Source organism: Perna viridis, chromosome 6, assembly GCF_037379345.1.
Source record: "Perna viridis isolate PV_CMFRI_1.1 ecotype Kerala chromosome 6, ASM3737934v1, whole genome shotgun sequence".
Taxonomy (NCBI): Eukaryota; Metazoa; Mollusca; class Bivalvia; order Mytilida; family Mytilidae; genus Perna; species Perna viridis.
The window spans coordinates 42,399,638-42,425,419 of record NC_142450.1 but is presented as its reverse complement, the minus strand read 5'-3'; the positions used below and the strand labels follow the sequence as shown (position 1 = coordinate 42,425,419).

The window sequence follows — 25,782 nt, the reverse complement described above, 5'->3', positions numbered from 1 at the left end:
TATGGTGTACTACCACTACCTATTAAAAAATCTTTTGTACAAAGCAAAAAAAAAAAGATATCAGCCACACCAAGATGAGCAAGTATGATGGGTAATGGTTAATATTCTTAAAATTTTACTTGTATTTAAATTTTGCTGTTACGTAAACTAAACCCATCTTTTTATTCTTCAAGTTACAGCTTAAGTTCATCATTCTCTTAGTAATTATCAAAACAGAAATTCAAGAGGTGATGTCAAGATTAAAAACAAACTAGTACATATATTTTTTTTTCACACTATACATGTGTAGTAAACTCATATGCTGGTGAATCCATAAAACTCAGGAACCAAACCCACAAAACTTGAGGATAAAGGAAGTAGGTATGATTGTTATGAAAAGATAATCTGGTGAATATGGAGAGATATTCTGAGCAAAGCAGGAAGTGAAGAACTCACACTTCTTAGGAAAATAAACCTCAGATATTTCACTGGTGGAGAACCTGTTACTTCTACGTCCTGTTTCTATGGCACAAAATTATTGTACATGTATATCATCAACTGTTTTCTATAGAAATGTTTTTCTCAAGTACATATGTGTTGAATGGTAACATTATGAGAGTAAAGTGCTGATCATTTATTTATAAATTACTATAACACTTTGTGACAGCATATGACTGTGTACAAAGATTCTGCATGACTATAACAAGACACTACTGCACCACAAACATACAAAATGGTACAGGAAATGACATAAGGGAGGTAACCCATGCCAGCCTAGCAAGCTTTAATGGCTGTCAAAACTTTAAGATGATTGTGTGCAAACACTTCAAACAATGTGTTTACCATAAACTCATCAAACACTGAACTGAACTGATATCCTAGAACCAGACATAGAAATGCATAAGGACTGAACCCTTTCTTTACTAACACTGTAAATGAAAATGCTATTACTAATCTGAAACTACTCAACATTTCTCATTACACAAAAGAGAAGCTTTAGAATTTGTCACAAATTTGTCCAATCCAATTCAAAAATTTTAGTTAAACTGGTTGATTTTTTTACCATTACTTTTTTTCTCAGCTCCTAACTTCCTGTCAAAATTCTTGGTAGAGTTATTTTACTTTACTTCTAGTGATATTTTAATAAAGTTTAAGCACCACATGGTGGATACGCATATCACTATAGGTCTAGACAATTTTTCAAGATGAAATTCTCCTTTCAGCATCCAAAGTTATATTTTTAGTGTAGCAAAAATGGCCAAGTAGATCAGATTGTGCTATTACTTCATGTTGAAAAAAATAAATCTTGCAATATTTCATTATGTATTTATAAACATTTTACTTATTTTAATTTTTTGCCATCATTTTAAAGATTATCTAACTTTGTCCCTTAAACTGGGAAATAATAAGTTAAATTAGTTTGTCATTTTTTTTTATTTTTAAAAGTGAAAGGATTCAGTCACTGTGTGACAAACATTACAAGTATATATATGGATGTGAACAGACACAATGGTGAAATATCACCACACATAAACACAATGGCAGGTGTATAATGTACCTCTCAGAAGCAATTTAACTAAAACAAAATTGAAGTTACTCTTATTTATTATCAAGTAAGAAGGAACCATTATGTGCCAAAAATGGACATTTCCCACACAATATTGACTGATATTATTTATTTACTCTGTTTTAAAGTAGACCTAAACATGACACCTGATTATTTTAACCTACAAGAAAAATACTAATGATACATGGAATTAAAGGAACTTATTATTTAAGTCAATATCCTAAAAATTGTGAAAAGTGTATAAAAATCCAAAGTACCACAAGTAACAAGAAACCCATACACAAACCAACTACCCAAAATAACCTTGACCTTAGAAGTGATAGTGTGGGAAACATTACCATATATGGCACATTTTCTAAACATTTCAGACAAAGGACAGTCCTGTACTTGTAATCTCAAAATACCTATAATATATATATAATTGGTTTTATCAGTTTCAAAGGACAAATAATTGAAAGAAAAATACTAAATTGTGGAACAGAAAATACTTTTTATGCTTTGTGCACATAAAGATCTCTATCAAGTTTTTGGAGATGAAATCTTCAAAATGTTAGTTCTTCATGCACAAGATGCAATTTCTAAAAACTTAAAAAAAAAAAAAAAATTCAGTCAACAAGCAGTGTAGTCATACTGAACATACTGAGAGAATCATATAGAACATTTCACAGTTAAGCTTTTCATTTTATTCATCCATTCTCAGGACATGCACAAATACAAGTTTTTATATCAAATAAAAACTTACTATTTATAGCCATTCTTTCCCTTAGTTCTTGTTCCAGTCTACCATGGCGGTCTTCTAATTCCATGTACTGTGCACTACAATTAATCAAGATGGTACAAATTTTACTGAATTTAAATATATATTACACAAACACCTACTTTAGCTCATACAATGTTAGGTTCCTTATACAAAGTAAAAAATGATTATATTTGTCTTAAACATTTGAAAAGCTTAAGCTTTCCACAAAAGCAGTTATAATCCAGTGAGAAACATATCCTACCTTGATAATGTTAAATTTGTTATTTTAAAAATAACCACCAAATAAAACAAAACAACAGCAACCACTTTTAATACTATTTCAAAGGAGTTCTTTTTCTTTGTGGTTCTGAAATATTTTAGGTTCATGGGGTTAAAAAATTCATGAATCTTATCTGAAAATACACATTTAAACCCTTTTTTTTATTTAACTGCCCCATTAAATCATGACAATAGTAATAAACTGACAATATGAAGTTGTTTAGATGTATAACATACTTGACCATCAGTTCAGATTCATATCTGACCAGAGCATTCTTCTCATACACCAGGTTAAACCATTCCTGCATCAACTCAGCTTCATCTCTTCCAGCCTCTATAGAATAATATACAATGTTTATCAATGAGAACCAAACACAATACTGTACAGAAAACCTTTGTTTTAAGTCTCTTATTTAATAATGAGTATATCTGTGTATATTGAACATGGATCTAAATTTTCTTGAACTAAAACAAACACTAGGGGGATATTATAATATTTAATCTAACTAGATTAAATACTTGGCAATGATCAAAGGTTGCACTATCATATCAAGTGATAATTGAGCAATTTCATTGCTTATAATTTAAAACGTGTGACATATATCTACTTTGCAACAACTGAGTTTTGAGTAATTTAATTCATTAGGAGTCAAACTATATACATTTAATGGGGAAAAAATCTAGACAAGATAAATAATTTGGCTTAACAAAAATGTTCAGTCATCCGTGTTTGAGACCACCAGACACTCTTTCTCATCTTGTCTCCTACTTCCATCAATGCTTGGGAAGTTTTAAATTCTTAGTTAAAACTAGTAATTACAATAGATAAACAGATAAATAATTATACCGGAAATCTACCTGTAAATCTAAACGTACGTCATTAATTAGTGAATAGTTTTTTCACCTGAGTAAGAATTCATTTTTGAAAATATTTTTGTGTTCTCCCTCCTCAAGTGTATATACCATCACCTTCTTTCCTCAATGCTTCCTCCATACTTCTCCCTCCTTAAGTATACATACCATCACCTTCTCCCCTCAATGCTTTCTCCACAATGACACCCCTCTCTTCCAACTCTTTTTGTTTAACATCAACTTCTTCCAGCTGTCTCTGTATTTCCTGAGCAATCCTTAATCTTTTCTGTTCCTTCTGTTTCAGTTGTTTACGGGCTGCAGACTGAACTCTTTTAGCTATCTTTATGTTTAACTCTTCCTCTGTAAGATTTCGTCTCTCCTGAATGAAACAGAAATTTTGGTTTGAACTTTGATACACATACTAGTTAACACATATACATTTATAACTAGAATAGGTATAGTGTATATGTCAGAGACAGCATCCCCAATGAGGTGAAAATGTCAGCCCAAGGCCACCCATTGGTCTTCAATGAACAACAAGGAAACCCTCATACCAAAGGGCAGACTGCAGCTGGCCCCGAAACGTCACTATACACAGTACGGCAAAGCAGTTGCCCCATTATACTCAAATACATGATAAGACCAAGCATGATGTTGCACAGTCTGTTGTGCTATGTATACACCACTCATTCCAGAAGATTATAACAAACAGCACCCAAAATGGCTAAAATGGCTAAATGTATTTCCCATCTATAAAAAGCCACACACCAAATTTAAAATCAATTCATCCATTGGCAGCTGAGTTCAGGAATCACAGAGATACGGACAGACAAGGTGATTCGATTATATATACCACTCACTCACAAAGTGTCTGTATAGTAAATCACTAATATTTCAAGAAGAAAACATATAGAAGCATGCTCATTATTAGAGTTATTAGTTATACTATTTTTAAAGTACTATAAATATTTTCAGTTACTCAAGATTTTATCTGTGAACCACTGATCTTCTATATAATTTTTTTTTTGGATGAAAATCCTGCATAAAATATTCACGAAAACAAACCTTAGATTTTCTCATTGAAGTGTCTGCAGACAGATGACTTTCATCGGAGTCAGAAAACTCATCAACTGGAAAAAAAAGCATTACATACAATGTAGGTAAAATTAAAGTAAATTGCAACTGTAAATTTGCTTGAATGACATTAAGAAATGTGTACATGTATTTGTAAGCGATTTTGCATAATAAGTATGTGGGAATTTTGCCGAGAGGTGAATGTTTGTCAGTAATCAGCAATTACCTTATTGTAAGCTTTATTGACAGGACCAATAAGACTTAGTTCCAAGTGTGGACCTTTTTTTGTATATAGATATTTCTACCTGATGTCTGTATGTGGTTTGTTTCATGTTTTATGGTCTTTCCATTATACTGGTATTCATAATAATGTACATTTGCATAAGTTGCCTTGATTCCATTACATGAATAATCACTTTACCATAAAAATAGCCCATGCTATGAAACCTGGTTAATCCTAGGATAATCCAAGCAATATAAAGTTTTACATAAATTGTCAATAAGTGGGTTATGGTATCCTGATTTTTTTTTAACTTTAATGTTTATCAAAGCATGCAAATTCTCTATCTTCTCCAAACCACTAACACAAGGTTAAATATGTGTTAATTTCTCAGTAATGTTTACCAGAGCATGCAACCCCTTCATCTAACCCTAACCACCAAAATAAAGAGTAACCATACATGTATGTTAATTTCTAATTTATCATGCATAAATAATAATAAAACATAAAAGGTATTTACCCTTGAAGACCTTAAAAGCCTTAAATTCCTTGTCATTTCCAATACACTATTATTTGTATAAATTAAATGCTTAACTTTCTTCCGATCTCAATACTTGATATAACTTTGATTTATTCATGCCATTATCAAATTTTCAATGTTTATCACTGACACATATCTTTGTCTATTGCTTTTGTTTTGTTCTATAATCAATGACCAAGAATAAAATTTTCAAGTACAATGTTATGACCAAACCTTAACAGCTGGATAAAGAACTGAATTAGTTAACATGCAGTAATACTATACCTTCCAAAAACAAATCTACATACAAAAAAATATTAGATTTCATTGTTGAAAATGTTTCCAAAAGTATTTTAAATATAAAAAAAACCTTTAAATTAGTAACTTGATACATGTACATGTACATTGCATTGTAAAATATTGGACTGTAACACTGTAATAAAAATACCCTGTTATATTTTTACATGGCAATAACCCAATGACTGCCAAGTATATTGGTTGGTCACAATTTCTTTGAGTGGAATGTTTGAGAAAACGGTAGTACATGTATGTACGTTGTCAATAATAATATGGTGCAGTTTCTCTCATATTGTAGATGTACATTTTTCAGCTTTTATTGTAAAATACGTTCTTTTTTTTTAAATGTTACAAGATGTTTTACTGATTGTCAGGCAGCCATATCTTCCTTTATGTAGTGATCTATAAATAGTTGCATCCAAGCCTTCTTTTTTTAAAACTCCAGTTGCAAATTAATGACCTACTAGCGACCTAGTTTATGTTACGATTTCTCAGAGTCAAATTTTGCGAAAACAGAGCATGTATGTTGTCAATAAAAATATGGTGCAGTTTCTTTCATGTTGTAGATGTACATTTTTTTAGCTTTTATTGTAAGACATGTTCTTTTTTTCTAATGTAATTGTTTTACTGGTTGTAAAAAAGCGTAACGCAAGCGGCCATGTCTTTGTTTATGTACAGTATTCTATTAATAGTTGCATTCAAGCCAAAATCCAGTTGCAAATTAATGACCTACTTAATATTTAAGCAGAAAATCATCACTGACCCATTTACATTTATTCATAAATAAATACATACAATCAGCTCTTGGTGGCATTGATCTTCTCTGTATCACTGATGGTCGTTTCTGCGAGTTGGTCTGCCTCAATTTCACTTTCTCTGAGAATACAGATGGCAATTCTTTCAGTTCTGCAGGGTCTACTGATTTTTGTCGTTTCTTCTTTTTGTCAGTCTTAGGTGTCTTTTTCTTTTTCTTGGCAGATTTTTCATCCAGAGTATCAGTAGAGGAGGATTTATTTTTCTCCTTTAATTCTTTTGGATGATCAGGAGATTTAGATGGTTTCAGGATCTGAAGTAAGGATTTCTTTTTTTTTGTAGTTTTGTTTGGAGTTTCAATGTCAGATAGTCCACTTTCTAAAGTATCAACAGAATCCTTCTTTTTCTTTTTCTTTTCTTTTGTTTTTGGAGTTTTGGCTAAAGCATTGATTGGAGTGGAATGTAAAACTGTCGACTTATTCTCACTCACTGATTTCTTATTTTCATCACTTTCAGAAATCATATCACTAGTACTAGGAGTATTAGATGTAGGTGTACTCAATTCACGACGTAATTTTCTTTGAATTTTCTTTGCTGAAATAGGTGTATAGTTAATATCAGAGATACCTAATTCCTCATCACTTTTTAATCTAGCCTTTTGTCTAGCTTTCTCCTTTGCTTTTGCCCTTTCCTCCTCTCTTAGTCCTTTACTTTGACCTACAGTTGGAGTGCTCAGTTTATCCAGTTTTAAAGGTGGGATAGGCAATATTCGTTTTCTCATATCCTTACTTTGAACTTCTTTCAATTTCTCTGGTTTATTTTTAACACTTGTCATTGGAGTATAGAATTGCTCTTTATTATTTTCTAATAGATCATCCTCACTATCATCAGCAAAGGGAATGTCATCAATACCCTTGGGTTCAACTGACGGTGAAAACTGATTTTTTAATTTTGAATCCACTCCAATCTTTTTCTTTGAATTTTCCTCATTTTGACTTGAGCTATCCTCAACACTGTTCATTGCAGTTAATTTTGTTTTATCAACAGATATTGTTTTTTTCTTACTACTGACATCTGCGTTATCATCAGGAGTATCAGATTGAACACTTGTGGTATTTGTGCTTGAAGAGGTTTTAAATTCGGGACTTGTTGGACTTTTAGTCCCCGAAGATGCTGGTGAACCATAGCGTTTCCTCATGAACTCACTTTGGAACTCAGGAGGAGTATGTCTACTTTTCATATTGCTTATATCTGGCAGTTTCCTCCCTTCAACTGATTGTTTTGTTTCATTATCTAAACTTGATGACACCTCTGAATATTTCACATCCTTTTCAATTTCCATAACCATTTTATTTTTTGATGGTGTACTAAAATTATCAACATTTTTATCTACTTTAATCAATTTCTTTTCATTATTTTTTGCATTATCATACTTCTCCTTTGAAGCATGTGACAGTTTTTTCTGCCTCAACAAAGATCTCTTGCTTCTGGAGATTTTTGGTGACGTAGTACTCATAAGAGGACTTTTAGCTTTGTGATCTGGACTAAATTTCTTAGCAATATGATCGGGCAGTTTTGGTAAGGGCCGCCACACTGTCCCATCACTATTAATTGGTGTTTTTGAATGGTCAATATTGTTAATATCATTTTCATTACCTATTTCACTTCCGTCACTACTCAATTGCGGAGATATGATCTTTTTCTTATTCATTATTTCATTTTCACCATTTTTCACTACACCATTAAGACTACTACTATTACATTTTTCACAAGTTTCTGATTCAAAATTTTCTGAGGTTTGAGATTTTTCATGATTGTTATTGATGTTTGTGAAATCACTAGCAGAGATGAATGTATCACTAGTCAAACTTGCATTAGGAGTTTCATATACACTTTTATCATTTTCTTTAACCTCCATGTCTTCTTCATTCTCAATTTCCCTTGCAGCATGTAAGGTATCATCTAAGTTTTCATTTACACGTGGAGTAGTTTCATCTGAGTATTCTTCATCTAAAGCATGACTAAGAGTAAGCTGATACTCCTTGAAAATATCATCGTCATAATCAACGTCTGGAGTATCTGTTTCTCTTTCATCATCTCCTGCATACTTCCGATTGTCCTCTGATAATGAAGTTAATGATGAATGAAGTGAATTAGAGTTAGAATTACTAGGAGTAGATATAGTAAAGCTAGAATCAGATCCAAATGATTTTCTATACTTTTTCTTCTGCTGATTTAATGGACGCCCTCTTCCTCTTGTCCTTGTAACAAACCTATCATCGATTCCAGTAAAGTCCTGATTCTCCTCTGAGTTATCCATGTTACGAACACTATCAAGCACAGCTTGAGCTAGCCTCTTTGACGAATCAGTACTACTTGACCTTTGTTTGACCCCTGACACAAGAACACCTTCACATTCAATATCAGCATGATTGTCATCCGACATAGCAGCCTCTTCTTCACAAACAGAAGAATCGTCAGTTTTCAGAATATTTTCATTGCTACTTTCAGATGACTTATGGTCAATTTCAGCAAGTAACCTTTCCATCTCATTATGCATAGCAGTTTTATCATTTTCATCATCTTCAGATAAATTTTCCTCATCATCATTGTCAGTTTCAAAGACTTCATCACATTCATCTGCTGTATCTTGTCCATTTTCATCCTGGTTTTCTACAGCATTTCTATCAGACAATTCAACAACTTGTTCTACATACTCCTCAATGAACCTATCTTTACTACTTTTGTAATCTTCATTTGCATTTTCCTCTATTTTTTCAACACTATTTTCTACCTCCATAGGTTCCTCAATCTGGACTTGTTCAATTATTTCAATTTCTTCTATTTCCTGAGCCTACAAAATTAAAACACATCTAATGTACTATGGGTGTATCTTAAAACAAATTCAAATAAATCCATACATTGAAAAGTATTATAATTAAGTTCCAAATGTTAAATGACAGAAAATGGATAAAAATAATATACTTTAGATTTTTGCCCAGTCAACTTTTTATATCAGTTTATAAGAAATAGTACATGTAAAATATTTGTCTTTCCAGCTTATCTTGTTTTAAACCATCACATAACTAATGAAGAAATGATACCTTCTACATTAAATTATCTTAAGTCAAATGTTCACATTACCTCTTCCTCACTATCCTCAGAATCTGTACCATTCTGAATCATTTCCTCTTTCTTTCCATTGTCCTCCTTTTTATTACCCATGTCAAACATTTTCCATGGGTCAAGCCTAACAGGTTCAGGTGGAGTATTGAAGAAGTTAGCCCTGGCAGCTTTCATGGCTGATGGACTATTACCTTGGTTAATGTCGAGAGTAAGTTTCTGTTGACTTGAGTCAGTTTTACTTGGTTCAGTTTCCTTTTCTGTTTCAGTTGAAGATTCTTCTTGTTCTTCTGTGTCTGAATCTATTTGTAATGAAAAAGACCCAATTAAACCAGTAGAATGACAGTTATTCAGTGACTTTTAATAGGAAGTAAACTTTAATATAGATGTTTATGTTCTTACGATAAGAACAACAAGTGAAATTTCATCACTGTAATGTATATAATTTTTTTCATCATAACTTGTTTTATACGCTTAAACCACCAAATAATGAAAACTTAATGAATACCATACATATTTAAACATGTAAAGTAAAAAAGCAAAGTATAAAAAATATGAAGATCTATACAGAAATATTTAAGACAGATGGATCTGGTTAAAATTATTTCTTACATATATTTTTTTTCTCTACAGATATTTAATACAATACATATGGAATACAAGCATTATATATAGGTTTTTCTCATATCATATTCTAAGACAATTGGGACATCAATATTAACCATAGAGCTTGCTTGAGGATTAGCTTTGGTTGATGGCATGTAATAGCATGTGAAATGGAAAAATCCATATTATATATTGTTTATCATATATTTAACACCCTAACATTTTTTCAATATCAATTATTCAGGATGTATTATGTTTTTTTCTCGGCTAATATGGATATCAATCCACTTGACTGTTAATCAGTCAATAATAATCACCTTCATCTGAGTCCTCCTCTTGCTGCTCATGATTCATTCTCTCATACTGTATCTGTGTGTCCAGTTTGAGGGCGTCGAGGAGGTTCTCATGTGACTTGCGTTTTAATGTTTCTACCACCTGTAATGCTTCTTCCAGTGTTAGATCTTTGTTGTGACCTAATGTCTCATTGACAACCTCATTCAGCTCCTCATCATCACTAGGCCTGAACAAATATTTCAGAGATATAAAGATAGTTCAGAAAACTACTGCTTTTTTATCTTTATTTCTTGATTATTTTTTTTTAAAACGTTTATTAAACTAAACCTGTTTTACTCTTCAAATACTTGCTTAACGAAAGTTAAAATTGTAAAACTTTCAAAGGAAGTAGACTTTCTAAAATACAATTATAAGACATTTTAAGTCAGCATCACTTTTTTTCAACACCTTCTCAACAATGTCTAAAGGAAAACACTTCAATATTAACACTACTATAGGAAAATTTGGCATTAATGGAAATCTGTTGAATTAGAAAAGAAAGGAAAATGAGGAGGTAAGAATGAAATTGTGAACATGTGATAAATTTCCAAAATATTAAAAACAGGGTTATTTAATTTTAGATGACTCCTTTTGTCCCATGCTAATATTTTCTGACATTGTTCATGCAACTACTTATTTAATCTACAGCTGTTTATTTCTTTAGGGTTTTTTTTCTTTTTACCTGTCTAAATGTTACCTGAAAATCCAGTACAATGCAAATGAGGGCAAGTGTAGTTTGAAAGTTTTATGTGTAAGCATTATTAATTGTTAAAGCTTTGAGAAGACTATGAAGCTTCAAGAAATTATATCAAAATGTTTTTAAGTTTGGAGTGTTAATTCATAAATATTAAAATTCTGAAAATACCCATCCACCAATGTCATAGCCTCTATGTTTGTCTGACCTTAGCACTAACAATGGCTTATACAAAAAATATTAGCAAATGTTTAGTGACTATAATATCGGTAGCCACTAAATCTACCATTACTAAGTATAGAAAGTGTCTAAGTTAATATAGGATACTTTACACAATAGACAGATAGTTATTTAATGAAGATCCACATCTGAAAAACAAATCGGTTCAAATAATTTTGGTCAGTGCATATAAAAGGGGTTATATGAAACAGGATGGTGTGATCATTCACTGCATTTTCAGAAAGGTTTAAAAGGGCAACTGCTGTGCTGTACCACTGCTCTTGTGTATGTCAATCAGTCTGTTTTCAGTTTCAATATAACTTCACTAAAGTTTAGTATTAATGAGACAGAAACTGAGAACAGACTTGTACAATTAAAGCTCATCTACCTTCTATGCATTTTATTGTCACACCTAAAATGGTAATTAACTCAGCATTGTAATTCTAGCCAATGACAACAAAGGCATGGCAAAACATATTCTAAAAACTAAAACAGCCTCTTCTTCTATCAAGACAGATACTGTTTCCAAAATAAATGTCCTCCAGTGTAAATCATGGGTAACCATAATATATACCCAGTTAGAAATGTCAATTAAAAATGTGTCAAGTAAATCGAAACCTTTTAATTTTTGCAGTGAACAGAAAACAGTGAAAAATAGTACCCGCGACATTGTTTTTTCATACAATATAACGATCATCATTTTTTGGAACCACAAAAATTGATACTTGCAAATATGTTCACTTGACAGAATTCATGAAAATATATACTTTTACTGTAATTGATAAGAGCTACAAAAGTTTTTTTCTCATCTCACAAGACATACAGTCTCGGGTCAAAAGTATTTCTGCAATATGGCCGACGTCATTCAACGTCATTTACTTTATACCACTAAATAAATCAATAAAAGGGCATTTTAAAGACAAAATAAATGAGATACTAACTTTAATATTTTGTTATTGCACCATTGGCTCTCAATACACGACGAATTCTAGTTGGAATAGAATTATATAATGTCCTTATATAGACTGGTTCAATGTCCATCCACACACGTTTAGACTCCCTGATCAAGTCCTCCTTCGTTTTGATCCTGTGCACCACCTTCTGTAACCGGATTTTAATGTACCTCCAAACATTCTCAATAATGTTGATATCTGGGCTTTGCGCAGGCCACACCATTCCTTCGATATCATTGTCTGCCTTCCATCGAATCGTGTGTCTAGATCGGTGGGGGGTAGCATTGTCATCTTGGAAGATCCACCTCCCTGTCGGAAAAGTTTTAGCCACAACTGGCCAAAGATGTTCATCCAGAATGTCTGTATATTTCTGTGAATTAATTGTCCCATTCACTGGTACAAAAGTTCCAACACCGTCAAATGTTACACATCCCCAAAACATAACACTCACAACGGGACCGGCTGTGTCGTCACCCTTCTCTCCAAGGCAAGAATTAAACCACTTTTCATCGTCTCTCCGCCAAATATGAACTTTGCTATGCTTTCCTATACATATTTGAGTCTCATCAGAGAAAATTATATTCTTCCAGTATTTGTTCACAGTCATATGAAGCTTTGATCGACACCAAGCCCTCCTTTTGAACCTGTTTCCATCACTGATCACAATTTTCTTCTTCACAACTCGTTTTTTGAATCCATAAAACTTAAGCCTCCTCTTAACAGTTGATTCACTTATCTTAACTGGTGTTCTCTCATTCAAAAGGTTAGTAACATCCTTTAAGTTCTTTCTACGCTCCGTTTTCACAATCCGTAGCAACTGCCTGTCCGTCCTGGTGTCACATTTTCTGGGTCGACCACTTCGTGTCCTGTTTTCTTCATTTTCACGGATCCGATAACGTTTTAAAAACTTTTGAACTGTAGAGGGATTCAAACCCAACATCTGAGCGATTTTTCGTCCACTATGTCCATCTTCATCTAATTTTACAATGCATTTTTTCGTATCAACACTCATCTCTTTTCCTCTCGGTGCCATTTTTTAGCAGACGACAAGTAAACAAAAGAGAGACAACTCTATGCATCCCTTCAATTTCCAGAAAATACTCTATAAATAGACCTTTTAAAAAACCAAATCTATTTTCACTTTGTTACAGGTCATGACAAAAATATCGGCATTTGGTTCACGCACCTGTCGGGCACGGATAACGTCGGCCGCCATTGTGCGGAAATACTTATGACCCGAGACTGTAGATATTGAGGCTGAAGTAGTAAAAGACACATCAAAGTCTGGGTTTCATAAAGTGCCTTAAATTTAGATTTTCCTCAAATCCCTGAATTTTTCCTGAAATTCTCAATTTCAAGTAACTTGATAGTTCAAAATTAGAATCGAGGGAGGATTTAAGGAAAATCTTTATTTGAGATTGTTTATGTAACCAGGTCAAGGTATTCATGCAATGCTTTGAAATACAAAAACCAACAACTAAAATTGACCAGTTGAATTTCAGAATTCTAAAACTGACATTCATATAAACTAAATTAAGGGATATCTAGGATACAACTAATTACTGAAGAACTAAAATTGATAGATGCTTATATCAATCAAAAAATAAGAATCAAATTCATCCAAATACAGAGTAGCAATTTACACACACAGGCATTGATAGCCTACCATTGACTCAATGTTTGAGCCATCTCATAATCTAATAAATCACTGCAAAATATAATAGATACTGTCAAAATACCTTTATATATTTACAGAAATTATGTTTAAGCAATATATGTAGAAAGCTAATATCTGTATAAAAATTGCTGGTTTAAGCTTTAATTGCAATGCAAAACCAAAATTATTTATTCCAATTTTCTTTATTGTACTTGTCAAGTCAACTTTACTAATTTCAGTATCTTACCAGATAAAAAACATTAACTGCCCAGAGACACTTCCACAAATAAAAAACACTGACAAAACAAAAATATATGGTCTCTCATTATAGAAATGTGTACAAAATATTGACAACACTTTATACTAGCTCTAACTACTTACTCCAGGTCTGAGTCACTAAAATCTTCATCCATGTCCTCCAGTAGAGCATCAGAAGACATGGAGGCACGAAGATTGTGTTCTGTCAATTCTTCTTCTGATTCTTCTGTGAACCCATCAATACTGTTCTCAAACCCAATACGTTCTGGGGTCTTCTTAGGCTTAGGTTCATCGTCTGGTGGGGTCAAAGGTGGAGTTAGTGGGGCTGAAATGGGCAGAAAGTTACAACAGGTAATACTTGAGTCTTATGAAATGACTTATAACAATGCTATTCATCATGTCTAATACCAAAGAATGTTTCAGGGTAAATATTTGTGTTTTTTTAAAAACTTATAAACCTACATTGTACTTCTTCTTTACATGTCTGACAATAATGTGAACACACTGTGAACCAGGTAATTTCTTGCAATATTTTTCCATGGTTACTGTAATCAATCTACTTTTGCACTATGTGACATTCTGAGTGTTCCTAAATCATATTATAGTGTCTTTCTAAGATGACAGTTTAATTTTATCATTTCAGGTCATACAGGGAAAATAAAGCTGCTGACAATCTTCACAGTTTACGTAATTCATCTAGAACATTGCACAAAATGCAAAATGTTATTACACAATTTTTGGTTAGTTTGTTCTTTGTGAAATATATTTTGGAATTAGACCACAGGTACTCATACATAATGTAAATGCTTGGAAATTTCCTTTACCATATCAATTATCCTATAAAACTTACTGAGAATTTTCTTTGGTGACGTTTTTCTTTCTACCTTTGGAGATGGACCAGCATCTATAACTACCTTCGGAATATTTTCCTGAAATTGAAACCAAAAAATTCAGATGTAACAAAAAATAAAATCAGAAAACTTACACATGCACAGTTTTCACTCCTTAAAATCATAATTTGTTTAATTTTTGTACAGTATGGCTTAAAAAGCATCCAAAAAATTCTCAAGTCAAAATGGCAACATAATTTATACAATTCCATAATCACAGATAAACATCACTGAATTGAATATGGCTGCAAAATTCTTTCTACCCAAATATATGTTTTGAACTGAAGAAAATCTGTTTTTTAGACTGAAGATCTGTTACAAGATCTACATTATCTAAGTAAAGTATAGTCACCTTGATTTGTTCCTCTTCCTCGTTATATTCTCTCTTCCTCTTTGGTTTTGAGAAACGCATTTCCAACCGAGAATGTCGGAAACAGAAAAACTTGACTGAAAATAAAGAAGTCTTGAATAAGATGTACATTCATTTGATCCTAAATTTCATGTACTAATAAAACACAGACACAATACCATACCACATTGTATTGCTGATCATTAAATAAATTTCAAGTCTTTAAACAGATGTATACTGTGAAAGTACTATTGTTTGTGGGACACCAATTTTTGTGGTTTTTGTGGGTAGGCAAAACAAAGAAATTTGGTTCCCAACAAAAAGGAGATTCCCACTGATGTGTATACTGAAGATCTCAAAACCAAGAATTAAAGAATCCAAGAACTTATGTTTCTTCACTAATCTACAAAAAATTAGTATCAACAAATTAAAGTTCTTTCACTGTACCACATTTTAATAAGTTTCAATACAGCTTATAGATACTTTTATGATCATTTTGTTTTGGCATAAAATGTCTTAATGATGTTAACATAGAAAGTCCTTCTTTATCATTAAACATACCATCACCATTAGGAAGTCTATCCGCACTGTAATTATTTAAACGGAGACCACCATCACAGTAGTCACATTTCAAACAGCCTCGATGGAAGAAAAGACCCTCAGCACTCATTCTCTCCATCAGGTAAACCCGCTTCTTACAGAAATAACACACCTCACTGGCTGGCTGGGCTGCCATTAGTACACCGGGAGCTCTCTGTCAACAAAGCAGTCACATATATAGTGAACAATGGAACATAAATTGCATACATGGATGCAGCTATTTTTCATGCAAATTAAGATTATAAACAATAAATTAGGTATTGAATTCAAAGTATTCTTTTTTTTCAATTACCAAGAAATCATCCACCTAAAAACCATGCAGAGGAAGATTTTTGTCAAATGCTCACATGTTTAATGTAGAGAATGCTTAATAGAAATGAAATACACTTCTGAAAAAAAAATGTCATAAAGTGGCAGAAAAAAGTCAATGGAATGTACAATAGTTTTGCAGGGAGATATTTCTGATTTTACAAACACTTTCTATTATATATTTCAAACCATATACTGTAAACGTACCAATTTTGTCTATTTTCATGGTCGGCAAAAAACCATGAAAAATTATACACAAGAAATTGATTTTTAACACTACATAACGCATATCATTTTTAGAATCAGCCAAAATTGATACAAACAAATATGCTCACTTGACAGAATCAGTGAACATTAATACGTTAACAGTACCTTTCACTAGAAGGTTTCATATGAAACATTATTGTTCACTTTACAATCCCCTCATCCAACTACTTCCCAAAATTAAATTAGTGACTTCTTTTCAAATGAATCAGTTAATCTTGACTTTGGCTAAATCTAAGACAGCTACTTAATATAAAAATATTTCTCTTTCTGTGCATGATCAAAGTTGAAACATTTAGTTGGTCTATACTATCATATTTTATAACTTTTAAATAAATAATAATGAAAAAAATCAATAAGTAATTAATCAAATCAAGTTAAATAATACATACCACCTTTTTAACAGGAGTCTGATTTACATTTTGTTCCACAGCAAATTTAGAGGCCAAAATTTCTGCCATAGCACTAACTTTAACATTGCCTTCAATGTCAATTTTGTTCTGGTTTGAAATCTCATTTATTTTCTGATTAAAGTCAAACTTATTGGCTATTTCTTCCATGGGAAGTTTGTTGTACTTGGTTAACTCAACATCTGTCTTCTGATAACTCTTAAAATGAAAAAAAAACACACACAATATAATCTTATGACAACTTGATTCATTTGTTCTTTTTTTCATTCAAGAAAGACAGTGTTCAAAATTAGATCTATTTCATCATAGATCTACAGCAAATTTTGAAAAATTTTATGTTATAAAAATTACATAGCTTTACTTATCGTTTTGAACTTTGGTAGGTGCAACTGAAACTTTGGAAGGATTAATCAGTACAAAACTGGAAGCACAATAAACATTATACAATGAATAATAATTCAAAATGTTTATACAATAAGCCTTGTATGGTAAAGCAAATCCCCACTATTTGTGTTTGTTACAAGTGACAACAATCTCTGTAAAGTCATATTTTAGCAATTACTTATATATGACGTAACCTTTTCTCTGCTCTACAATAAGATTTTACTAACTTCAGGAGATTTGTATTTCTTTTTAGACAGAGATGAATCCACTGCATTATCATCTTCCTTCTCTTTTCTCTATAAATCAACAGGAAATTGCATTTACTATTCTTAACAAGGACAAACTCATGTAAGTAACCAAAAGGCAACATAAATTAACTCAATTTAACACTATTGAGGCAAAAAAATATACATGGGTGTGTGCGTGTGTGTGTTTCATGTTACAATAAAAAAACAATCCAGGTCAGTAAGTAAAGAATTTTATCTTTTCAATTATTTGTTTTTTTTTTAGTTAATGTCAAATTATAAAACAAGTTCAGTCAAGTGTACTGAGATATAGTCCCAGTGAATACAACATTCTTTACACAATTATTATCATATGTTTGTATATAGGATAGCTCCAATACTGGTTCTATCACTACTGGAGAGCACTCAATTTGTTTATGAAGCTACTCTGTATCCGAACCAAATACAAACTATTTCAGGAATTTTGACATAATCTTGATATTTGAAACAATTTAAATCAGAATACTTCCAAGTCAGCAGCTTTGTGTTTAGAATAGTCAGGGACAGGAAACAAATATATGGAATAAACATGAACTTTTAATATGCCTTAATTTTCTCAGCTCTCAAAAATGAATATTTTCTTAAATGAGTTACAAGTTAAAGCATCATTTATTTAAGACAAAAAGTGTTTCATGCCAAAAGAAAGTAAATTAGAAAAAAGAGTTGATATATTGTATTCACACAACAATTTAAAGTAACAAACCTTTTTAGACCTGTAAAATTTGGTACTGTTTCGAAGTTTTTGTAGTATAGAGAGTCTGCTGTGAGGAGACTTGTGGGATTTCTGAGGTTCATCTCTCAACAGTACGTTAGGTGAGTCAGCTGGAACACAATATCACAGGTTATAACTTCAATGGTAAGCATATTACATATATAACAATATTGTTCTAAGTTTTTGTACATGTAGATCACGTACTTATATGTTAGCATAACATGAATGACAATACCAATATCTCTCTTCCACTGCTCAACTAAAGTTATGAATACTGATAAACATTTTTTTTATTGCATTTGGTAATTTCTTGCTATATGCATCTATACACAACAGGTGATTTAAACTGTGTAAGTCTAAAAAAAATATATGCTAGGTTCTCAGGCAATGCTGCATCCCTAAAAACCCTCCACAATCTGCAATTTTTATTACGATAAAATCTGGAAATTTTATATCCGTTCCGGAAATTTTCATATCCAGTCTGGAATCGACTTTTAATAAGTTAATGGAATTGTCTGTACGCTTGACAGAAAGGTAAAAAGTATGATGCGAATGAGGCTGTTATTTAACATTGATCATTAAAAACAAAGGTTTGTCTTGTGGCGGAGATGGCTCTTATTTCTTGCCACATCTCATAATCCAGTAAAGTTTTAATACCATGGAGTATTTTATTTAACATTAACAGAATTGTTCAATTCAATGAAATTTCTCGAAAAAAAAAAAGGAAACTTGCTTCTGATATAAAAAAGAAAAAATAGAAGCCTACCTCCTGTATCAATTTAAAAAAAGGGCCTAATTGAGTGGACCATATCAAGTGAATCTCATGTATTCTTGCATTTTCTGCAGAATTGATAAAATTAAAACAGCAAAAGTCAGGCCAGTTTTTGATATAATTTTACAAAAAATGTATGCAACTTTCTAAGATCTAGGGGATGCTATGCCTTTTATTCTTCTAGATAGATACAGGTTTTTTTGTGTAGTCAAAAGGAAACTAGTAGTAAAATTTAAATCATATTTGTTGAAAGGTAATGATGAACATTAACAAACTATAAGCCTAGAACTTTCTTTTTAAAGATCTTTTATGTACAAAAACTCTGTCATTTCTATAGCCATTCTATAGTGCAATGTGTGTATTAATAGATGACTAAAACAAATCTAAAACTAAATATTTCTCATACATACCATTAGCTAATCTCTCCTTCTTAAATTTATGGTAGAACTGAGACAGATAGGAGACCATGGTGAGTTTGTCAAGGAGAGAACAGTTGACCATTTCCTGAGGGGACATGACAGGGGAGATTCCCAGGGAAGACTCAGCAACAGTAAATGCTAACTGGTTATTCTGGATACCATCATTTGATAACAGTGATTGAAAGTCTCTGAAAGAAAAATACACTATATTGTAATTAAATTTTGATGATGACAGAATGTAATTTGCTAAATCAAAATTTCAAATATAAGCTTACCATTCCTGAAAATCTGTAGAAAGAGTTATAGGAAAAATATCAAATAACTTATTCAAATGTTGACACCTACATCACACTTGTTAACAGTGCAAAAATGTACTACATAAAATAGCCAAGGAACACAATTTAGACAAAATGAAATTCAAGACAGTACTTTGATTTATGATACATACATGAGATCAGGTTTGAAGTAGTGTATAAGTGCACAGAGAGCCAGACCATTCCTCCATGATGTAGTTAGATCCACTATGTGAACACCTCTATACACTCCCTGATTATTAAGTACTCGCTGTGTCCATCGTAACAATGAATAACTGTCAATGTATTCATCTGCAAATTCAGGAAAATAATATTAAAATGGGCATTATAGTATTCCACATTCCATCAATAAATTAAATGGTATTTAAACTGGTATCAACAATAACATAAGTTTATAAGTAACTTACATGCAACACCAAAATAGTACTAATAAGAAATGATTTCCTAAAAATTTCATTGACATCCTATACATCAGATATGATTTTACTTGGTCTACAAAGCAGATTGGCAAAATCTGAAGTAAATCAGTTAAAAAAAGAATGGCAAAATCCCGATTTGAAATAGCGGATTTCCTCTAAAAAGTGGAAAAAAATCATGTCTGTATATATAATCCCTAAAATAATCAAGTTTCATTATGTAAGACATAAAACATTGGAAGGTGAAGAACTAGAGAGTCCATTATATCAAGATAAATTTGAAATGTTTGCTTCATTGTATTATTTTGATTACTTAACAGCTGTATTATGATACATGTTAAACTCATTACATCATTTTATTGGAAATAAGAGCCTAAACCATGTCTCTAGGAAAACAATGAAAAACAAAAATGGCAGCTTTCTCCAATGAAGATAAACATTCCGCTAAATTCCATCATAAGCATTTTTCAGCTATGGTACTACATGTGGATGGACAGAGGGGCAGATTATTGTGTATCAGAATACCAACTGTCAACGGACAGGGAATGAACATGAATTCTTACCGTTCCTAGGCTTTTTGGCAGGAACTTCAATGATTTCATCATTATATGTTCCATCACCAGTATCATACAGATGTCTAACCTGCTGGGGTAATACTGTCTTCATGTTTAGGTTGGTATACCTAAAAAAGTATTAACAAAGATTCAGGCACAAAAACACACAGCTAATTCACTAAATTGTTAGATGTCTTGCTTGATAGGTTTAGTAAAATTAATTGTTAAAAAACCTATTTGTATACAAAAAAAAATAAAAATTCAACAAGACATAACCTACATATAAACATTGTAATGTATATAAACATCAGGAATTACAATGCTGAAACAAAATTGTGTTCATTGTTTTTATCTTGTTTTTAGTATTTCGGAACACAATTTCAAGATAATATCACTGGTGCTTAGATTATATTAATACCTGATCAAAAGCAGACATATGATTACATGCTACCAGTGTTCATATAAAACACTTCAATATACCTAGTATTGGGATCTAAAGTGTATTCATTGTAATTCTTGTTCAGGTTCTCTGGAGTGGTTTGGGACAAGACTTGATAGATTGCCTCTCTCTCTGCCAGGACTTGTAATGGAGTCATCTTTCCTGAGGCCCAGTTCTTTACCATCCAGGCAGCATCAAATGCCCCTAAAAACCCTCTGGCACAACCTGACCCTGTTGGCCAGAAAGGCTGAAGAAAATAATTAAAATACAATGTAACTTCAGAAATAAAACTAAAACTAGACTGAAGTATTGTAAACAGAATAAATCTATAAATACTGGGAGTAAAACTCACAAAGGATACCCCTCTGCTATCCACATATTTTTATGCTAACTTGAATCACGGAAGCTTAATTATTTTAATGTTATGGTGAAAATCCATTCCAGATCAGAATCAGGGGATATATGGTATGAACATTAAAAATCCAATAATTTTTAATTTGAATTCAAAGGTCGAAGTCATTTAGAGGTCATAAATGTAGCCAACACATTGTCTTATGGTGATTCACCCACACACTGAAAACGTAAAGTCTACACAGAGAGACACAAAAAGTTGTGTCACAGACACAAATCCATGTTAAAAAAACTATAATTGGTACATGTAGTAACAGATGTAAAAGTTGGGTTGATTATTCGTATAGAACTATCATATTAATTTTGGAAAAGTCTCAATTTTATTGCTGAACGTAATGCAGCAAACTTTTACTTCATACATGTAGATGAAAAATGCTTGTTGTAATACTACCTCTAATAAGCTATCTCCAACCAAACAACTCAGTAAAGTGTGACCGTTTCTCTTCACTGCCCTAGAGGCATTGACAGCAGCAAACATGGATGTGAAATCAAACATGGCTACATCTGGTTGACGATAGTGATTAATAGCATACTCTAGTACAGGAAGTTGGTGATTGGTGGAGAAATTGGCAGCTTCCTTAGCATAATCTAACAACATTTTCTTGTTGACATTAGTCGGTGACAGCAGTGAGGCAGTGTCTGGGTAGTCCTGTAATACAGCAGAGTGACACCTGATTTCAGTGGAAATGACAAATGATATATGTATATTTCACACCAATGAAAGACAACATGAACAACATACAACACACTGAGACAAGATGAAGAAGTAACGAAGGATTTACAATAAGTTCAACAGAAACAGATGTAAGGTTCACAACTCATATAAAAATAATGCATACAATTTGTCACGTGAAAACTTTCACTATTGTTCGTTTACAGTCCTGTTTCAATTTAATATGATAAAATTGTGTATGCCTTCTCAGATTTACTGTTGACAGGTTAAGTTAAACTGCAACAGAATCATCAAGTGCTTAAAAACTTTAATGGGCAACAGGTGCCTTAACAAATATAGTTTAACTCAATATTTACCTGTAGTAACACTCCTTTATCAAGAAGGCTACATTTCTTAGCAGTCATCACAAAATAATGAGTATCATCCTTATAATACACAATGTTCTCCAAATCAATTCCTGTTTTTTCATTCAAATCTTTGAAGAATTTCTGATTGAATATAAAAGCTACTCCACTGATCTCCTCTACCCTGGCTTCCTGTTGTGTGTTGTTGTTGATAAAATTAGCTGTAATGGCAATGGCAAGCTTTCCACGAAATTCTTTTCTTTTAAAACCTGAAGTAAAAATAGTTGATATAATAATGATACAATAAAGAAGTCATTATCAAACATATAGATCTACAAAATAAACATTTTAGAAATACACAGGTACCAGTATACTTATATACATGTACTAAACCTGAAAAAAATTACTACGGAGTACCCCAACTGTTAGATACAATGTATAAAATAAGTTATCTCCCATTATCATGTTTTAATTTCTTTCCAAATCACTGATGAAAATGTGTAAACGAGTACAGCTTAATAACAGCCTGTTTCTAGACATATTTACTACTAATGTACAGAGTACGTCCACTTGTATTAAATTCTGAATGGTGAATGAGTTAGCATGAGTACCAGATTTTCTCTAATGAAAGAACTGAATTTTGGCTGAATGTGCAAGAGATACATTTAATATTTTTGTTCAAAGAAGACTAACATTGAAAATAACATTGCACTGACTTCAAATAAAACTGACAAACAGATGAGGTTTAGAACCGTGGGAAATGTGAGGCCGTGCAGAGCATTTTCAATGGTTCAAGCCCAATTTGTACATCAAAGTTTCAAAAGATAATTGACATTTCAAGAAGAAAACAAAGTTTTATTTGAAGTGTAATAAGCTTGTATCGTCACAACAGTAAGTCAGTCAGTGATAGTATATCTCTTGTAAATATACGGTCAATGCATTTCGACTGGTCAAATAGAACAGTTGCAGTATAAATTTCATTTCTATATCAATCCATACCCTGTAAAGTGTTCCTTTTCCCATCAGCACCAACCAGTACATCAAACTCAAACTCAGATACAGGACTGTCTGATGGTGTTATCTTAGCTTTCCATCCTGTCTCTACAAAATAAATACAGTGCCACATATACTTATCAAACCACTAAACTATGAAAACTAAATTGGTTTCCTATATAAACATGCAAATGAATTATATACTGAAAAAATTGTACCAAAATTTCTGAAATGAAAACTAAAAGATTGCTCATAACACGTTATTTTTCTCATATCTTCCAAACTAGTTGAGATTGTAAATGCAAGGTCTGATCAATTGGATTTTAGCTTTTCTGACTTTTCAAAATTTGTCATGATTACATGACACCATTGCTGCATTATTGATGTCATTGGGAAGACATTGACATTTGAGTCATCAAAGTTCAGTCATTATTACCTTTGATATAGTATTATAGAGCAAAACAAAAACTGCCAGTTGATTCAGTAAATGTGCAGGGTTATTGACTTTTGAAAAAAAGATTATCACCTCTTCAAAAAAAAAACAAACAAAAAAAAACCAAACAAAACCCAAGAAAAACTCAGTGAATATCATGTCATAAAAGCTACTGTAATTATACATTTATCTTGACAGAAGATACTTGTATATTACTGTAACATATTTAAATTATTGATAAGTATTATGTATACACGTTCTTTCTTATGAATCAGTGCCGAAAATTTATAATGTAGGTATACTTTCTTCAAGATTACTTCAAGTTTCCTCCTGGTAGGAACATTACAATTGGAATACAACTACCAAGGTTTTTACATATAAAAAGTTGTCCTTTGATTCATGCACTACCAAGTTTTTCCCTTTAAAACCAAAGCTTAAATTACAATGATTGATTTACTTGTTTCTCAATGTCAAGTAATACTAATGAAAATCTAATAGAAATAGCCTATAAAATCTATATAGAATGACTTGAAGACCTTAAGTCAATTTATAAACAAATAATGAATTTCTTACAACCTAATCTGACCAATGGAGGTTAAAATCTCATCAATAAACACTGATGCCTGATCAATCAGCTGGGAGAATCTGTACATCAATAAAACTTATAGGTCTGGTCATTACAATCAGTACAGCAGAGAATTTACTTTTCAATCAGTGTTTGAGTGCCACTATAAACAGCTGACAGGACAAAGGTGATCAGAAGTAGGTCATTATATGGAGATTGTAATACCTGTTTTAAAATCAGTCCAATTTTATAATATCACATTGCAATTGTATTGTTTTTCAGCTATTATTGGAAACAAATACAAACTCTTTACTTTTCTAAAGAACTGAGTACTTATACACTTTGACAGATTGGTTAATTATTCTTTGTTATACTTGTAGTTTTGAGGCAACATTAAAAAGATACATCTAATTTTTGGGTAACTTGCAATATTGAAACATATTTACTCCAAACGAAAAGCAAGACTTTTACAGCAAAAGAACCCTAATAAAAATCACTGTATTGAAGAAGTCAGATGGGACTTCATGAGATAATGATATCACTATAAACCCATACTAACTGTGTGTTTGGTCAGATGGTGGCTCTATCAAATCATCAAATGACGTATTGACATGGATTTCTACACCCAGGAGTAGGGCTACCTTCATCAAAATGATCTGTAGTTGTCGAATACCTACAATACAGGAGTAGGTTATATAGGACCAATATACAGTGCATTATTGTTAATTAGTACCATTTCCATGTTTGTCCTAAGACAGCAAAAACAATAATCTCTCAATAATCATAACTTTCCCTACAACATAGTTAATAAAACTGCATAAACATAATCATTCTATACAGATCTAAACAGTTGTCAAACATAAAAATTGCTACCCAAGATTTAAAGTACTTTCTCAGAGTCATAACACAAGTAAACATATCAATATAATTAAAGGGTTATATTGCTACTAAAGTTATGTATTTTGTATACTGAAGAGGTGACAAATATTCCGCATAATGTTAAACCAAGGAGTCATTATACTTAACTGCTAGATTCTTAACTGAAGTTTAAATGGGAAGAAATAAGCAAGTTAATGATAAAATCAGATCTGTAATACATGTGATTTCCTAGATTGTTATGATAA

General features: G+C 31.9%; 1 protein-coding gene across 12 annotated transcripts in view; it reads right to left on the bottom strand.

The window, feature by feature from the left end:
• The window catches only part of LOC148615040 (uncharacterized), a 45,626-nt gene that overhangs the window by 4,809 nt on the left and 15,035 nt on the right, over positions 1 to 25,782 (bottom strand). For 3 of the 12 annotated variants that reach the window (XM_088589643.1, XM_088589645.1, XM_088589644.1), the window contains exons 4-28: positions 25,218 to 25,331; positions 23,667 to 23,768; positions 22,680 to 22,936; positions 22,042 to 22,299; positions 21,281 to 21,486; positions 20,810 to 20,928; positions 19,965 to 20,121; positions 19,508 to 19,704; positions 18,317 to 18,435; positions 17,557 to 17,625; positions 16,928 to 17,143; positions 15,924 to 16,116; positions 15,366 to 15,460; positions 14,974 to 15,052; positions 14,247 to 14,448; positions 13,875 to 13,916; positions 10,327 to 10,529; positions 9,425 to 9,705; positions 6,323 to 9,134; positions 5,516 to 5,530; positions 4,482 to 4,546; positions 3,585 to 3,795; positions 2,802 to 2,898; positions 2,289 to 2,362; positions 436 to 501 (exon numbers count right to left, since the gene is read on the bottom strand). In XM_088589643.1, the coding sequence (XP_088445769.1) occupies positions 436 to 501; positions 2,289 to 2,362; positions 2,802 to 2,898; positions 3,585 to 3,795; positions 4,482 to 4,546; positions 5,516 to 5,530; positions 6,323 to 9,134; positions 9,425 to 9,705; positions 10,327 to 10,529; positions 13,875 to 13,916; positions 14,247 to 14,448; positions 14,974 to 15,052; positions 15,366 to 15,460; positions 15,924 to 16,116; positions 16,928 to 17,143; positions 17,557 to 17,625; positions 18,317 to 18,435; positions 19,508 to 19,704; positions 19,965 to 20,121; positions 20,810 to 20,928; positions 21,281 to 21,486; positions 22,042 to 22,299; positions 22,680 to 22,936; positions 23,667 to 23,768; positions 25,218 to 25,331 (6,249 nt within the window). Of the gene's footprint in view, positions 1 to 435; positions 502 to 1,537; positions 1,556 to 1,884; positions 1,951 to 2,288; positions 2,363 to 2,801; positions 2,899 to 3,584; positions 3,796 to 4,481; positions 4,547 to 5,515; positions 5,531 to 6,322; positions 9,135 to 9,424; positions 9,706 to 10,326; positions 10,530 to 11,368; positions 11,405 to 11,643; positions 11,668 to 13,874; positions 13,917 to 14,246; positions 14,449 to 14,973; positions 15,053 to 15,365; positions 15,461 to 15,923; positions 16,117 to 16,927; positions 17,144 to 17,556; positions 17,626 to 18,316; positions 18,436 to 19,507; positions 19,705 to 19,964; positions 20,122 to 20,809; positions 20,929 to 21,280; positions 21,487 to 22,041; positions 22,300 to 22,679; positions 22,937 to 23,666; positions 23,769 to 25,217; positions 25,332 to 25,782 lie in introns of all 12 variants that reach the window. The other 9 variants (XM_088589653.1, XM_088589654.1, XM_088589646.1 and 6 more) reach the window with 8 other exon arrangements.